Raw genomic sequence first — 16,618 nt, forward strand, 5'->3', positions numbered from 1 at the left:
GAAAAATAGAGAGAGAGAGAGAGGGAGAGATGAGAAAAAGAGATATATTAAAAGATAGCAGTCACTGGGTGACCTCGGACCACTCGCTATATTTCTTCCTAACCTTTCTCACAGGGTTGTTGGGAGGATAACATGGGGGGGGGGATAACATGGGGGGTGGTTTTGCATGAACCGCACACGTCACTCTGAATTCCTTCATAGAAAGGGTGGGATTAAAAATGTAAAATAAATAAAACCCGAGTTTGATTGTTTATTACAATATACCATATTTTTCCATGTACAGTGGTACCTCAGGTTAAGAACTTAATTTGTTCTGGAGGTCCGTTCTTAACCTGAAACTGTTCTTAACCTGAAGCACCATGGGCTCCTGCTGCTGCCTTGCCTCACAATTTCTGTTCTCATCCTGAAGCAAAGTTCTTAACCTGAGGTAATATTTCTCAGTTAGCAGAGTCTGTAACCTGAAGCATCTGTAACCTGAGGTACCACTGTATAAGACACCCCCTATTTTGGGGGACTCCAAATTAAGAAGACACCCCTCAGCGCTACCCGTGTATAAGACAAGCCCCAATTTGAAACCTAATTTTTTGGTTAAAAAACCCTAGTCTTATACATGGAAAATACTGTGTGTGTGTGTGTGTGTGTGTGTGTGTGTGTGTGTGTGTACGTACACATACACACACACATTGCATTTTTTTAAAAAAAACCAAAATCCTCGAAGTGGTCTACAATATACCATCAAATGCTACAATTTCAATAATACAAATACAGTGGTACCTCGGGTTACATACGTTTCAAGTTACAGACGCTTCAGGTTACAGACTCCGCTAACCCAGAAATAGTATCTCGGGTTAAGAACTTTGCTCCAGGATGAGAACAGAAATCGTGCTCCAGCGGCGTGGGAGGCCCCCTTAGCTAAAGTGGTGCTTCAGGTTAAGAACAGTTTCAGGTTAAGAATGGACCTCTGGAACGAATTAAGTATTTAACCCGAGGTACCACTGTATTGAATAAAACATTAACGGAACTGACTTACAGCCTGTTTTTCCTTAATCATTTTATATGAAAGTCTGACTGCAATGGAATTTACTTCTTGGGTTGAAGTTGTGATTAGGATCACCATAGACCACAGGCTAAGAATACAATCAGTCATGGTTGGAAAACAATAGCCCATATTCCATTTGCAGGGCTTATTTCGAACAATCCCTCTCCTGGATCAAATGGAATATTTGTATTTTAATCCGACCCTTTCTTCCTCCAAGGAGTTAAAGGTAGACTCCCCTCCCCCACCTTTCTGCAACACCCAGAAAAGCAGTTGCAGGTGTTCAGTGGTGGGTTGTCATATTTCCCCAGAAGCCTCCACATCCAGGCGCAGTCTATCTTAGAGCCCCATAAGCAAAACCCACAGGGGAGGGCTCTCTCTCACCTTTGTGCCTTCATTCCCGGAGGCTCCCCACTGGAAGCAGGGCCTCGGGCGATGTGGCCCCACCTTGTCCGAACCCACAGGACCATCAGTTTGGCTGTAATCTTCGAGACCTCCCTTTCCATGGAGGCGTAATAATAATAATAAAATTTATTTATATCCCGCCCTCCCCAGCCGAAGCCGGGCTCAGGGCGGCTAACAACAATAAAACAGTACAAAAGTACAACACAAACAACACTCTAAAATCATTCATTATAAAATTAATGAATGCGTAGAATTAAATTAATGCGTAGATTGCAGCTATAACAAAGGCGGCATTTTTCCATCTCTGCCAAGCTAAGCAGTTGGTCCCTTACCTTTCTCGCCCTGATCTGGCCACTGTGATCCACACGACGGTCACCTCCAGACTGGATTATTGTAACTCGCTCTACGTGCGGCTGCCCTTGAAGCTGACCCAGAAACTCCAGCGGGTGCAGAATGCTGCGGCGAGACTCCTTACGGGGTCCTTGCCATGGGATCACATTCACCCGGTGCTATTCCAGCTGCACTGGCTCCCGGTGGAGTACAGGATCAGGTTTAAGGTGCTGGTTTTAACCTTTAAAGCCCTATACGGCCCAGGACCCTCGTACCTACGGGACCGTCTCTCCTGGTATGTCCCACAGAGGACCTTACGGTCTTCAAACAAAAACATCTTGGAGGTCCCGGGCTGGCCTCAACCAGAGCCAGGGCCTTTTCAGTACTGGCCCCGACTTGGTGGAACGCTCTGTCCCAAGAGACTAGGGCCCTGCAGTACTTGACATCTTTCCGCAGGGCCTGCAAGACAGAGCTGTTCCACCAGGCCTTTGGCCAGGGCACAGCCTGACTCCCTCCTTTGGCAATCCTCACAGAACTCTAGCCCAATGGTTGCCATCAATTTGATTCTGAATTGATTTTAGAATGAATCGATTTTAGAAAGCTGTGTTACTTTTATTGTTGTTAGCTGCTCTGAGCCCGGCTTCGGCTGCAGAGGGTGGGATATAAATAAAATTTATTATTATTATTATTATTATTATCAACTAATAATTTCAAGGCAGCAGCGCGGCTACTCACTGGTTGCTGAACTTGACTGGCAGCTGCTTCTGGGTCCTCTCCTCGTAGCGCTTGAAGAGCAGGCTCAGGAGCTCCGTCTTGAAGACCGACTCCAGGACGCTGTCGTACTGGGGCTCGTGGATGATGATGAAGTCGTCCTGCAAGGTGCTTGGGCGAGAGAATATGGGCGGCAGAGAGAGAGTAAGGACTTTAAAAAGCCAAAGGAGAGCCTTGCCTGCTGCGGCTGGATCAGGTCCAGACACCCATTTAGCCCAGCATCCTGTTCTGACAGTGTCCCAATGAGGAGATTTCACCCCTCCCATATCCAAGAATCTCCTGAGGAGTCTGCTGATTCTGCAGAGAGGAGGAGGCATGTTCTGCTCTCTACATATTCTGCTCCAGCACCACATCAAAGAGTCGGTCAGTGAGTCGGTTGGTCAGTCAGTCAGTCAGTCAGTCAGAGAGAGAGAGACTGAGTGTTAGAGATTGTGTGTTTAGATAAGGTTGCTGCTAAGAGCAGCTGCAGACACTCAGTGCGGTTCAGCATTCTTTATGCTTAGACCTATTTAGCTCTGTATATAGTTGTATAATAGTTGTAGTTATAGAATAAAGAGAATATTCTACAGAGCTGCTCTCCGAGTTGTTTATATACTCTGCTGTACTCTGCTGTACGACGACTGTTTTCTTGTTGGAGTGAATCCGGTGCTCACAACTCTAAGCTGTGAGTCCACAGCACTTTGACCTGTCCCTGTGCAGAAGGTGGTCTCTGGAAGTGATACCCAGCTCGCCTAGCCCAGTCGGGGCTGAAGAGGATGAGTCCAGTTGGTGGCACTGGCTCAAGGGCGATGCTGACACCCAACACCCCATAGAACTAGGAACCGAGGTAGACTGCCCCTGGACTGGAGGTTCCATCATAACATCAGAAGACCCCTGTAGCTAGACCACCTAGTCCAGCAATCCTGTCCTCTCAGGGGTCAAACTCCCTACTTGCGATTCCCACCAACTGATATCCAGCAAATTGCCTCCGACCCTGGAACAGTATTATTCTTATTTCAGTTTCTTACCCGCCTTTCACCATAACGTCCCAGGGCAGGTTACACTAATTTTTAAATGTTAACATTAATAAACAGTGGGTAGTAAAATTTTCAGATTGCTCCTTGTTGAAAGAAAATGATATGAAAATGATATATAGATGGTATATAACACCAGCTAGGAAGAATGTACAAAACCAGTTCAAATATATGTTGGAAATGTAAAGAAAAAGAAGGGACCTTTTATCATATGTGGTGGGACTGTAGTAAAATTAATTTTTTTTGGGGGGGGAATGATATATAATGAGTTGAAGAAAATGTTCCAATTAACATTTGTCAAAAAACCTGAAGCATTTTTGTTAGGGATTGTAGGAAAAGACCTGCCAAGGAAAATGAAAAATATATTTATGTATGCGACAACGGCGGAAAGAGTCTTAATAGCACAAGGATGGAAGAACGGGGAAATCCCGACCAAAGAACTGCGGCAAGAGAAATTGATGGACTACGCAGAATTGGCAAAACTGACACACAAACTACATAACAAGGATAATTGTGATTTTAAAGATGAATGGGAACCCTTTACAAAGTATTTAAAGAAACAACAAAATGAACTGGACTCCTTGGCAGGTTTTGAATAAACATTCACAAACTTCTTATTGATAACATCTAGATAGATAAATTAAGGATCTGTACAGTTTTGTAACATGCAGAAAATAGCATATGTTGATAAACCATAGAGAGGAGCTGAGGGAAGTCTGGGGGGGAGGGAGGGAAAGGTTGGCTATATTTTGGGGAGGAGGGAGGGGGAAAATAGGGGGGTGGGAATTTAAGGATGATATGTTTTTTGATAAAATGTTATGCTGAAATTACTAATAATAATAATAAAAGGAAATAAAAGGGCCAGGCAAAGATGCTTGGAGGGCCATCCCTGTTCAGCATAGAAGGAGGAGCTCCGATACTCCAGCCTCCCCACAACTCCCTGACCTCCCTCCAGCCCGCTGTCGTCGTCACTCACCTCAGGGACACCGACTGGACCCGCTCCATCTCAATCTGCCTCTTCAGGACCTCCCTGATGGCTCCTTTATCTGGGCCCTGCTTCACCTTCTCGCGGCCGATCAAGTAGAGGAACTTGGGGGTCAGGATCAGGTCCCGCTTCACTTTCTGCAGGGAAATTATGAAAAACGGGTCGTAAGAACATCCAGCAGAGACATCACCTTGCCAACAAAGGTCCATATAGCTAAAGCTATGGTTTTCCCAGTAGTGATGGGAAATATTTTATTTACCGTATTTTTCGCCCTATAGGACGCACTTTTCCCCCTCCAAAAATGAAGGGGAAATGTGTGTGCATCCTATGGGGTGAATGCAGGCTTCAGGCTGCTGCCCGCAAGCCTTGTGAGCCTGGCGGGAGTTCCTGCTGGGCTCGCAAGGCTTGCAGATAGCAACCTGTTCTGGGGGCTGGGAATAATTTTTTTTTATTTCCCCCCAAAAAACTAGGTGCGCCCCATGGGCCAGTGTGCCCTATAGGGCGAAAAATATGCTATATCCCGCCCTCCCCAGCTGAAGCTGGGCTCAGAGCGGCTCACAACAGTAAAATGTTGCAGAAAATGTATGCAGAAAGATGGCCACACAGAAGGACTCTCGCAGTGTCCTGGCTCACCTTGAACCGCCGGTCATACTTGACAACCGTGTCAGCAAAATCCACGCGCTCTCGCCGGCCCACAAAGCGGCGCAGCTCTGGGTGGGTCTCCAAGCCGATGTAGTCGCCCATGAAATTGCGGTTGATGCTGTTCCGGCGACGCTCTTTCTTGTTCAGAACGATGTTGGATGCTTTGTAAGACAGAAGCGAGAAAGAAGCTAGGCCTAGCTGCGGCCAGGCACTCTGTGCGGGCTCAGAGACACTTTCCCAGCAGTCACACAACCCAGCGGCTAAGCCCTGCTGTTATGCACTAAGCTTGGATCCTAGAACAATAGGCAAGTAGGATCGCAGAATGCAACAACTGATTGGCCTGAAGGAAAAGACCAATCAGGCTCCAGGAGGGAAGCAGAATCTGCCAATCAGACGGGACTCATTGTGTAAATAATGTACAGTGGTGCCCCGCAAGACGAATGCCTCGCAAGACGGAAAACCCGCTAGACGAAAGGGTTTTCCGTTTTGGAGGTGCTTCGCAGGACGAATTTCTCTATGGGCTTGCTTCGCAAGATGAAAATGTCTTGCGATTCCTGGGGGGGGGGGGTTCGCTCCCCACCCCCTTTTTCTAAGGCACTAAGCTGCTAATAGCCTTTTAGCAGCTAATCCGCTAATCTCTTAAGCCTTTAATAGCCGCTAATAGCCGCTAAACCGCTAATAGCGCTAATCCGCTAATGGGCTTGCTTCGCAAGACGAAAAAACCGCTAGACGAAGAGACTCACGGAATGGATTCTTTTCGTCTTGCGAGGCACCACTGTATATAAAAGCCTGAGGTTTGGGGAGCAAATCAATCACTGTTTTACAAGCTGCAATAAAGAGCATGAAATCACTACAGGACTCCGAGTATATTTCATCTTAGGCACACTTTGGGGGCACTGCGCTACCCAGCGTTCAAATTGTGGAGAGAAATCGCTACAAACCCTTGTGCCACCCTACTTGATTTTTGACAAATATGGGCTCCCTAGAATCATGAAACTGTAGAGTGGGAAGGGACCACTTGAGTCATCTAGTCCAACCCCCTGGAATGAAGGAGTCTTTTGCCCAAATCGGCTCGAACCCAGGACCCTTAGATCAACGAATCTCATGCTTTACTAACGGAGCTAAAATAATGGTCAAGGGTGCTGTCACAAAAGCCTTCTCTGCCCCCTCCTCCGTAATTCAAGTGCTGGTGTCACTGGCCCCACCCACAAGGGGGGGATGTTTGTGGAGCGATGAGGGATTTGCCACCCCCCAAAATGCTCCAGCTCAGCTGGGTCAACTAGAAAACAGCTCACCTTCCTCCCTCATCTGAATGTACTTCCGGACGGCCACGTGTTTCCGCCACGCCTGCTGGATGACGCGGGCGTAGCCGTCGTAACGGCGCTCGCGCATCTCCTCCAAGAGGAAAAGCTGGAGAAGGAGGGAAGGGGAGAAGAGAGGGAGATCAATCGTGGCAGCATTGCCAGGGGCAGGAAGGAGCCAGCAGACTCCAGGAGGAGCGGCCATTTTCTTGCCTCCCATCGGGATCCTTCACAGAATTGCAGAGTTGGAAAAATGAAAATGAAATGAGCTCCAGTCTGGAACAGGCAGGGGCCAACTGAACTTTTCAGACTTGAGGGGGGGGGGTGTTTGGAAGCTGGAACTTACGACCCATCTCAGCTTCCCAGGGGGGTGTTTGGTCTGCCCCTGCGAGAACAGGGAGCTGGAGCAGGGGGCCTTTGGCGTTATCAAGCGACAAGGCTGCTCTTATATTAAGGTTGAAAGATGAGGGAGGGAGGGAGGGAAGGACAAAAAGGGAGGGAGGGAAGGAAGGAAGGAAGGAAGGAAGGGGAGGGAGGGAGGGAGGAAGGAAAGGGAGGGAGGGAGGGAGAAAGGAAAGGGAGGAAAGAGGGAAGGAAGGAAGAAAAGGGAGGGAGGAAGGAAGTCAGGAAGGAAGGGAGGAAAGGGAGGGAAGGAAGGAAGGAAGGAAGGAAGGAAGGAAGGAAGGAAGGAAGGAAGGAAAGGGAGGGACGGAGGGAGGGACGGAAGAAAAGGGAGGGAGGGAGGGAGGGAGGGAGGGAGGAAGGAAGGAAGGAAAGGGAGGAAAGAGGGAAGGAAGGGAGGGAGGAAAGAGGGAAAGAGGGAAGGAAGGAAGTCAGGAAGGAAGGGAGGAAAGGAAGGAAGGAAGGAAGAAAAGGGAGGGAGGGAGGAAAGAGGGAAGGAAGGAAGAACAGGGAGGGAGGGAAGGAATGAAGAAAGAAAAGGGAGGGAGGGAGGATGGGAGGAAAGAAGAAAATGAGGGAGGGAGGGAGGGAGGGAGGGAGGGAAGAAGGAATTGAGCACAGCCACTTCCGCCCTGACTTCCCCCTCGGAGCCTCTGCTCCTCCCTCCTGCCCTCACCGACTCTGGAGCTTTGATGAAGACCTTCGTCCGCCCCAGCTGAAACTGGTCCAGGTCCATGTTGACAGATTTCATCAGGTGCACCACGCCCTGTTTCTCGTCCCCACGCCACAGTGGCCATGTCTCTGGGGTCAGAATGGCGTACCTGGGAGGGAGGGAGAGAGAGAGAGAATGTGCCTACGGGGGATTGTACATGTGAAAGTGGGGAGGATGGAAACAGATTTTGGGAACGGTCCGGCCCTTTCTGACCGGCGCCTCCTTCCCCTCGGCTGCTTCTGCATAGTCCATGGCTTCATCCCCATCAATAGGGGAAGCTTTCCCCGATGGTCCATAAAGACCGAGTTTCCGCCGAAAGGCGCAGGAGCAGAGTAGGACGGGTGGGCTTTTCCTCTGGTCAGTTGGCAACCCCAGAAAGGACACAGCGCAGCGCACAGAGCCTCACCTATGGAGGAACTTGTGAAAGACCCGTCGGTAGGCGTAGCCGGCTCGGCGCACCCGGATATTCTCCCGCAGGCCCAAATATTCCACCTGGTGCTTCACTCTGGGGGAAGGAGCAGAAATTGAGGGCCACAAGAACAACGGAAGCAGCCTCTTATTGTCCTTTCCATAGAGAACACCATAACTTTGGATTTGCTATAGTTAATTGCTAATTGTTTGGCATTACAATAAACATTGAGATATCTTAGAAGTGGCCTACATAGGAGAAGGAAATTAGAACTGCTTAATCCACATACAGTGGTGCCCCGCAAGACGAATGCCTCGCAAGACGGAAAACCCGCTAGACGAAAGGGTTTTCCGTTTTGGAGGTGCTTCGCAGGATGAATTTGCTATGGGCTTGCTTTGCAAGACAAAAATGTCTTGCGATTCCTGGGGGTTTTTTTTCGCTCCCCACCCCCTTTTTCTAAGGCACTAAGCTGCTAATAGCCTTTTAGCAGCTAATCCGCTAATCCCTTAAGCCTTTAATAGCCGCTAATAGCCGCTAAACCGCTAATAGCGCTAATGGGCTTGCTTCGCAAGACAAAAAAACCGCTAGACAAAGAGACTCACGGAACGGATTCTTTTCGTCTTGCGAGGCACCACTGTATAAGAGCACCGGGAGGGGTGTACCAGCCAATTTAGAGGGGTGGGCATTTTCTTTCTCCATATTTCCTATGAAGGAGTTAATATAGAAGTTGAATAAAGTAGGTGCAAGGACACAGCCTTGTTTAACACTATGGTAGGTTTGTCTTTCCTTGGATAAGTGGCCCTGTCGGTCACACCTAACCCGGACCCGAGTGTTTTCGTATAAACTGCGGATGAGGCACAGCAGACGCCGATGTTGAGGCTCTTAGTTTTTTGGATCAAATGGGAGGTTGGGGCAGGGGAGAGACTGCCTGGCCTTCTGGCAACAGCTGTTCAAAGATAGACTGCGCCTGGGCACAGAAGTTCCATTGAGCTGTTTGTTACAACTGATTGGGCTATGTCACAGAGAAGAAAGTGGGGTTCCCCTCCCAATTTACGGGAGAGAGAGCAGAAGAGGCAAAAAGCCCCTTGGCTGGATCCGAGTGAAGGTCTGTCTCGTCCAGGACCTTGTTTCATGGGCAACAGGGAATTAAGAAGCTCTCTTTTGTCACTACTGTCTGTGACATTCAGGGGTATAGTGCTCTTGGACATGGAGGTTTTTTTAAAAAAAGCTATTATATTGCATAAGCTCATTCTCCTCAGACTGAGCACATAGGGGTATCTGAGCGAGTCCTGTGGGCACACACCCACCAAATTGCTTCTCTTCCCCCCTGACCTAGCCCCCACCCACAGAGAGACGCCACACTCCTGTCCTTCACTCTTCCAAAAGATCTGGGTCAAAGAATTCATCTCGGACAGACCATAGAGGGGAGAGAGAAAGCGGGACAGAGTGCCCCTCCCCCCCCCACTTCCTCCTTCCATTCTGTGAAATTTTCGCAAGACGAATCTGGCCTCATCCCCTCCCAACCAAGGGAGCAACGAGTGTGTGTTGCGTGGGGAGCAAACGGAGCTTTGTGGCTCCCAGGAAACCCACCGGCACCACGCTGGTGACTCCTGCCATGTTGAAATGGGTTCATTCGACTCATTTTAACCCCAGGTAGAAGTTTGTAGGGGATTTAAAACAGAATACCAGGGCACTTTCTCAATAGACCTGAAGGAGCGTCTCCACCCCCATCGTTCTGCCCAGACACTGAGGTCCAGCTCTGAGGGCCTTCTGGCGGTTCCCTCCCTGCGAGAAGCCAAGTTACGGGGAACCAGGCAGAGGGCCTTATCGGTGGTGGCACCCGCCCTGTAGAACGCCCTCCCATCAGATGTTAAGGAAATAAACAACTATCTGACTTTTAGAAGACATCTGAAGGTTTAGGGAAGTTTTTAATATTTGATGTTTTATCACTTCATTATTATTATTATTATTATTATTATTAATAATAATAATAATAATATTCTGTTGGGAGCCGCCAAGAGTGGCTGGGGAAACCCAGCCATATGGGCGGGGTAGAAATAACTTTTTATTACTTATCAATGTAGGGGAGGATTAAGTATCCCTTTTATCACACCACTGTCCTTGTTATTATGACAGTTTTAGTAGGGAACTGGGAACCTGAGCAGCCCTCCAGATGTTGGTGAGCAACAAGTCCCATCCCCACCCCTGAACGGCCTGGAATCCAAGACTCCTCAAATTTAATTAAATCCCCTTTAAAAACCATCCTTGCCTGCAGCTACACTCGTTCTTCTTCGTGTGTCATTTTGGAGGGGCCGTACTGTTTCCCCTCATTCCCCCTCTTCATCTCTAGAACCGGAACGGATTTGAAGACCCCACCCCATCGGCCCCATGTGCCCCACAGCTGCCCCACCTGCTCTCCTCCCAATCGCGGGGTCTCTTGGTCTCGTTCGGCTTGATGCATCTGATGTACTGCGGCGTACATTTCATCAACGTGCCGACCAGGTCGTTGGCTTGTCGCTTTAATTGTTCCCAGGAGGAGAGGAGGTGAAAAGAAAAGAACATGTTTTGCTCTGTTTAATTTTTTTTTTTTGAGTCACAGCACAAAAGGAAAAGGGATGGGGAGGAGGGAGGAAAAAATAAGCAAGCTCGCACATGATATTCTAAGGGACAGGTCCAGAGGACAGGGGAAATGGAGCCAATGTTTGCTTCCTTTCTGTTCCCTTTCCTGCTGCAGTTTTACATAGCAGCAGCTGTACAACTGCATTTCTTAAAGCAGAGAATCCTAGCCCTTATGGACTTTCCTTGTCTCCACATGCGCTGCCAAGCCACACTACCTTGATCTTGCTGCCAGCTGTGGTGGGACGCCCTTTCTTCTCTGCGTTGAGGTTTTCAGGAAAGAGATCTCGGATGAATGGGCTTTGGACAACAAGAAAAAACAACATTAAGGACCATCATTTTCCTTGTAGGAAACGGCTCACATGGCCCCAAAGAAAGGTCTTCGTTTTTGTACCACTTTCGAACACCATCTCCTTACATCGCTTAAATCTTCCCATTTTACAGATGGGGAAGACTGAGGATCGCCCAGGAGACATTTAACTCAGCTGGGATTCAAACCTGCAGCTTCCAGGTGTGAAACACCATCTGAAAGGGACATGCTAGCAGGGCAGAGATGAGTCCCAGGAAGGAATTTTTGTTGCAAGGGGGCTGGAGGTTTGCTTTTGAGGGGCACCTTTCTCCCCACCCTGCCCCACTCACATCTCACTGCTCTGCATCAGCTCAATGAGGTCCGTAAAGAGCACATCGCGGTTCCGTTCGCAGAAGCCGTTCACGTCGTACGAGACCTGCAGCACCCGGGAAGAAAGCGGCTCAGGTTGCTGGACTTTGTAGTTACATTCAGATTTCGGGGGGAGGGGTCCCCCGCCCTCCACAATGCTGAACTGAACCGGACGGACCAAGGATCTGACTCAGGAGGCAGCAGCTTCCCATCCTCCTGATTTATTCAGAACCATGAGGACCAGGATCTTGCTTTACTTTTAGCAGAAGGGCAGACAAAACTCAGTGGTCAGTGAAGCTGCTTGGCATGTAGAAGGTCCCAGTTTCAACCCCTGACAGCATCTGCAGACAGGGCCGGGAGAGACTCCCTGCTTGTTGCCCGAGTCAGTGGCAGTGACAGCCACCAACTGCCTGCCTTTCCATTTCTTTAAATTTTCTGCAATAGTTTGTGATTCAGTATACCTCTGGGTCAAGGGATGCGGGTGGCGCTGTGGGTTAAACCACAGAGCCTAGGGCTTGCCGATCAGAAGGTAGGCGGTTCGAATCCCCGTGATGGGGTGAGCTCCCGTTGCTCGGTCCCCGCTCCTGCCAACCTAGCAGTTCGAAAGCACGTCAAAGTGCAAGCAGATAAATAGGTACCACTCCAGCGGGAAGGTAAACGGTGTTTCCGTGCACTGCTCTGGTTCACCAGAAGCAGCTTAGTAATGCTGGCCACATGACCCAGAAGCTGTACGCCGGCTCCCTCGGCCAGTAAAGCGAGATGAGCGCCGCAACCCCAGAGTCGGCCACGAGTGGACCTAATGGTCAGGGTTCCCTTTACCTTTAGTGGTGTTATAACGGCTGCCCACAGGTGTAAAGGTAAAGGGACCCCTGACCATTAGGTCCAGTCGTGGCTGACTCTGGGGTTGCTTCACTCATCTCGCTTTACGCCAAGGGAGCTGGCGTACAGCTTCCAGGTCATGTGGCCAGCATGACTAAGCTGTGAGGGAACCGCCAGAAGGCCCTCAGAGCTGGACCTCAGTGTCCAGGCTGAACGATGAGGGTGGAGATGCTCCTTCAGGTCTACTGGCCCAAGGCCGTTTAGGGCTTGAAAGGTCAGCACCAACACTTTGAATTGTGCTCGGAAACATACTGGGAGCCAGTATAGGTCTTTCAAGACCAGTGTTATGTGGTCTTGGCGGCCGCTCCCAGTCACCAGTCTAGCTGCCGCATTCTGGATTAGTTGTAGTTTCCGGGTCACCTTCAAAGGTAGCCCCACGTGGAGCACATTGCAGTAGTCCAAGCAAGAGATAACTAGAGTATGCACCACTCTGGCGAGACAGTCTGCGGGCAGGGAGGGTCTCATCCTGCGTACCAGGTGGAGCTGGTAGACAGCTGCCCTGGACACAGATTTGACCTGCGCCTCCATGGACAGCTGTGAGTCCAGAATGACTTCCAGGCTGCGCACCTGGTCCTTCAGGGGCACAGTTACCCCATTCAGGACCAGGGAGTCCTCCACACCAGCCCGCCCAACAGTACTTCTGTCTTGTCAGGATTCAACCTCTATTCAAAAAAGATGCACAGCTTCGTGGAAGAGGGAGGAGGGGAGACCCACCCGCTGCTTCCCTCTCAGACTCCCCTCCTGGGGGGCACTGACCTTCCCGGCATAATGGTGGATGACGAAGCCCTGGTTCCAACTGTTGAAGTGAGGGTGGGTCCCCAGGGCCGTCTGGAGCTTCTGCAGGAGGGTGTGGTCAGCCCCCTCGCCCTTGGCATGCATGGTGGCGCAGACATCATCCAGGATGCTCATCAGCCCCGGAGGATTCTGGGAGTGGGGGGCAGGGTAAAGAGGAGGGAAAGAGAAAATAAATAAATAAAAGGAGGCTAGGAGCTGAATTAATTGAGGGATTGTTTTCGTTTGTGCACATATGCATATTAGATACATCATTATTATTTAACAATTATTAACAATTTTAGTATAATTATATCAAAAAAGATATTACATAACATAATATTCATATCATCAGTAGTATTAATATATTCTTGTTGCATTTGTTTTCCCCCTTCCCCCCCAATATTATTATTATTATTAATAATAATAATAATATAATTTTTTATTTATACCCCACCCTCCCCGGCCAGAGCCGAGCTCAGGGCAGCTATCACCAATAAAATTACAGTAAAAACATAATAGGGGGGAAAAACCCAATTTAAAATACAGGTTAAAATGCAGCCTCATTTTAAAAGTAGCCCATAGGTGCCGAGTGCGAACTTCTCCCTCTCCATTTTATTCTCACAACAACCCTGCGAGGCAGGGCAACTGACCCAAAGTCCCTGGGACAAATAAAAGGAAGGACTTTGTCGTGCAGCGCAGAGTGAATCTGTGGAACTCGCTGCTGTAGGAGGCCGCGACGACCACCAAATTGGATGTACTCTATACACGCCCCCCTTTTGCTTGGATGCCTGTTTGGACATTTGGATGGCATACATATTGATCTGTATTTGTAAACTAAGATGGATGTATTGATGCTTATAAGGGATGCGGGTGGCGCTCTGGGTTAAACCACAGAGCCTTGGACTTGCCGATCAGAAGGTCAGTGGTTCGAATCCCCATGACGGGGTAAGCTCCTGTTGCTTGGTCCCTGCTCCTGCCAACCTAGCAGTTCGAAAGCACGTCAAAGTGCAAATAGATAAATAGGTACCACTCTGGCGGGAAGGTAAACGGCGCTTCCGTGCGCTGCTCTGGTTCGCCAGAAGCGGCTTAGTCCTGCTGGCCACATGACCCCGAAGCTGTACGCCGGCTCCCTCGGCCAATAAAGCGAGATGAGCGTCGGAACCCCAGAGTCGGCCACGACTGGACCTAACGGTCAGGGGTCCCTTTACCTTTACTGATTGATGCTTATTCCACTGCTAAGCTGATGGACTTGTTTTTCCTCTGGTGTTTTCTTCCCTATTCCCCCCCCCCCCAAGTAAACTTGCACCCCCAGAAGGATCTCTGTAACAGGAGCCACTCTGCACCCTTGCCCAGCGACAACTCCCAGGGTTCTTTGAGGGGAGAGGCGACAGTTCAGGGATGCAGGAAGTGGCGAGGCTCCTCCTTCAACTTTCCCCCACTCACCACTTTGTTCTCGATGAGGTCGCACACAACCTTGTTGTTGAAGTAGTCGATGGCGTTCCAGCGGATGCCCTCCTGGACATATTCCTCCTGTGGGTCGGAAGAGGGGGATTGTGGGAGGGGAGAAGAGGAACAGGGAAAGGGATGGAACAAATGAGCGGCTGGACAACAGGCCAAACTTGCACAACAGACACACACACACACACACACACACACACACTTTCCATCATCACTAAACTGCTCCTGGGACCATGTGCGAATGACATCACGGACACTGGCCAATAGGCGTTATCTACAGTAGGGATGGGACACGGGTGGCGCTGTGGGTTAAACCACAGAGCCTAGGGCCTGCCAATCAGAAGGTCGGCGGTTCGAATCCCCGCGACGGGGTGAACTCCCGTTGCTCGGTCCCTGCTCCTGCCAACCTACCAGTTCGAAAGCACGTCAAAGTGTAAGTAGATAAATAGGTACCGCTCCGGCGGGAAGGTAAACGGCGTTTCCATGCGCTGTTCTGGTTCGCCAGAAGCGGCTTAGTCCTGCTGGCCACATGACCCCGAAGCTGTACGCTGGCTCCCTTGGCCAGTAAAGCGAGATGAGCGCCAAAACCCCAGAGTCGGCCACGACTGGACCTAATGGTCAGGGGTCCCTTTACCTAGAGTAGGGATGGTCCTCCAGATGCTGCCAAACTACAACTCCCATCATCCCCACAGTGGCTGGGACTGATGGGAGGTGGAGGCTGACGACATCTGTAAATGATCGCTGTAATGTGGACATTCCCTGTAGGGGATATAACACTCATCTGGAAATGAGTCGCTATGCACCATTGAAAAACGAGCCACAGGACCAGCTCAAAAGAACCCGCAATCTATTTAAGAGGGGGGGGTGTGATCCAATCAATTAGGGAGATCTCTTGTCTGTTTCACTTCCGAACGAAAACCAAGTGGCTCAGAAAAAACAACCGCTGGTCTCTCTCACCTGTTCAGCCTTCAGCGTCAGCTCGATGAAAATCTGCTGCAGCTTCTCGTTCACAAAGTTGATGCAAAACTGTTCGAATCCGTTTTTCTGCAGCGAGGAAGAAAGAAGGGGCTGTCAGGAAGAACTCGAGAGTCGCAGGAGGGGAAGTCGGAGATTTGGGTTGGGGCGGGGGGACAGAAATGTTGGGCATCGCTGCCCTGACCTCAGCTTCTCAACCCTCCACCAGCGAGACTCAGTCAGAACAATCCCTGGGTCTCTGCGCCTGCCTCCAGCTTGCAGAAAAAATGTGCATCGATATGCATATATATTATTTAGTTATTATATTTGCTGGTTCCTTTCCTGGGGGGGAAAAGGCAGCCAGGAAGGCAGAGCAGTTTCTCAAGCAGAAACCCCTGAAATTAATGGTGGGTGCACAGCATTCTAATGTATTTTTAATCTTTATTGGAAGCTGCCCAGGGTGGGGAGGAGGGCTGTGCCCCACATTTCAGGGGAATCTGCTACTTCCTTTTTTTATATTACCTGGAAGATCTCAAAGCCGTAGATATCGAGAACCCCGATGCTGTATTCCTGGCGGTCTTTCTGTATGGCCTTGTTGACAGCCTGAGAGCAAATAAGAGCAGGGGACAGAAGGGAAGAGGGAGAAGGAGGGCAGATCTCGTGAAATAAGCCAAGTTTTCACAATCAAATCTAAATAACCCGGACTTAGCATGCAGGGGTCCTCTGCTCGCAGCAACAGCGACCTGCAGAGAGTAGTGATTTGCACAAACATGGCTCCGTTTTCAGGCATCACCTACGATCCAACCATTCAGGAGTTGGAAAATTGGGATCTTCTTTTTTTAAAAAATAATAATATTGCAAGTGGCTGGGTATTGCAGCCAGAGGTAAAGTATGATGGTGCTGATGGTGTGTTTGTGTAAGAGGCTACATCACAGGCAGTGTAGCGCAGTGGTTAGTGTGCTAGGTTAGGACCTGGGAGACCAGGGCGACATTTTGGTACCCAGCACCAAGCTGTACTGCTTAGGCCTGGTCTGAACGTTTATCCAAATGAGGCAGCACAGTTCGTGGCAACACCTCACCTGGCAGGCAAGAGGTGTCCATTTTTTGAATGAATAATAATAATAATTTTAAAACTCCCTGCATGTAGAAATCTCACGCATCAGGATGAATCCTTCTAATACCTTGCCATGTTTGTTTTCTACTTGCAGGGAGGACTTGAAAAAGGAAGTGTTTGAAAACAGAAGCAGTAGACTAAGAACGTAAGACGAGCCGG

The 16,618-nt window shown here is 49.5% G+C and overlaps 1 protein-coding gene across 2 annotated transcripts in view; it reads right to left on the bottom strand.

Annotated features, from left to right (window-relative positions):
- The window catches only part of LOC310666023 (unconventional myosin-Ie-like), a 53,824-nt gene that overhangs the window by 5,078 nt on the left and 32,128 nt on the right, over window positions 1-16,618 (bottom strand). For both annotated transcript variants that reach the window (XM_083416495.1, XM_083416496.1), the window contains exons 11-23: window positions 15,868-15,948; window positions 15,349-15,435; window positions 14,377-14,463; window positions 12,916-13,083; window positions 11,262-11,347; window positions 10,841-10,922; window positions 10,417-10,523; window positions 8,004-8,102; window positions 7,562-7,706; window positions 6,478-6,592; window positions 5,174-5,343; window positions 4,532-4,677; window positions 2,507-2,653 (exon numbers count right to left, since the gene is read on the bottom strand). In XM_083416495.1, the coding sequence (XP_083272621.1) occupies window positions 2,507-2,653; window positions 4,532-4,677; window positions 5,174-5,343; window positions 6,478-6,592; window positions 7,562-7,706; window positions 8,004-8,102; window positions 10,417-10,523; window positions 10,841-10,922; window positions 11,262-11,347; window positions 12,916-13,083; window positions 14,377-14,463; window positions 15,349-15,435; window positions 15,868-15,948 (1,520 nt within the window). The remainder of the gene's footprint in view (window positions 1-2,506; window positions 2,654-4,531; window positions 4,678-5,173; window positions 5,344-6,477; window positions 6,593-7,561; window positions 7,707-8,003; window positions 8,103-10,416; window positions 10,524-10,840; window positions 10,923-11,261; window positions 11,348-12,915; window positions 13,084-14,376; window positions 14,464-15,348; window positions 15,436-15,867; window positions 15,949-16,618) is intronic.

This window comes from Podarcis tiliguerta, assembly GCF_965153285.1.
Source record: "Podarcis tiliguerta genome assembly, chromosome: 16".
NCBI lineage: Eukaryota > Metazoa > Chordata > Lepidosauria > Squamata > Lacertidae > Podarcis > Podarcis tiliguerta.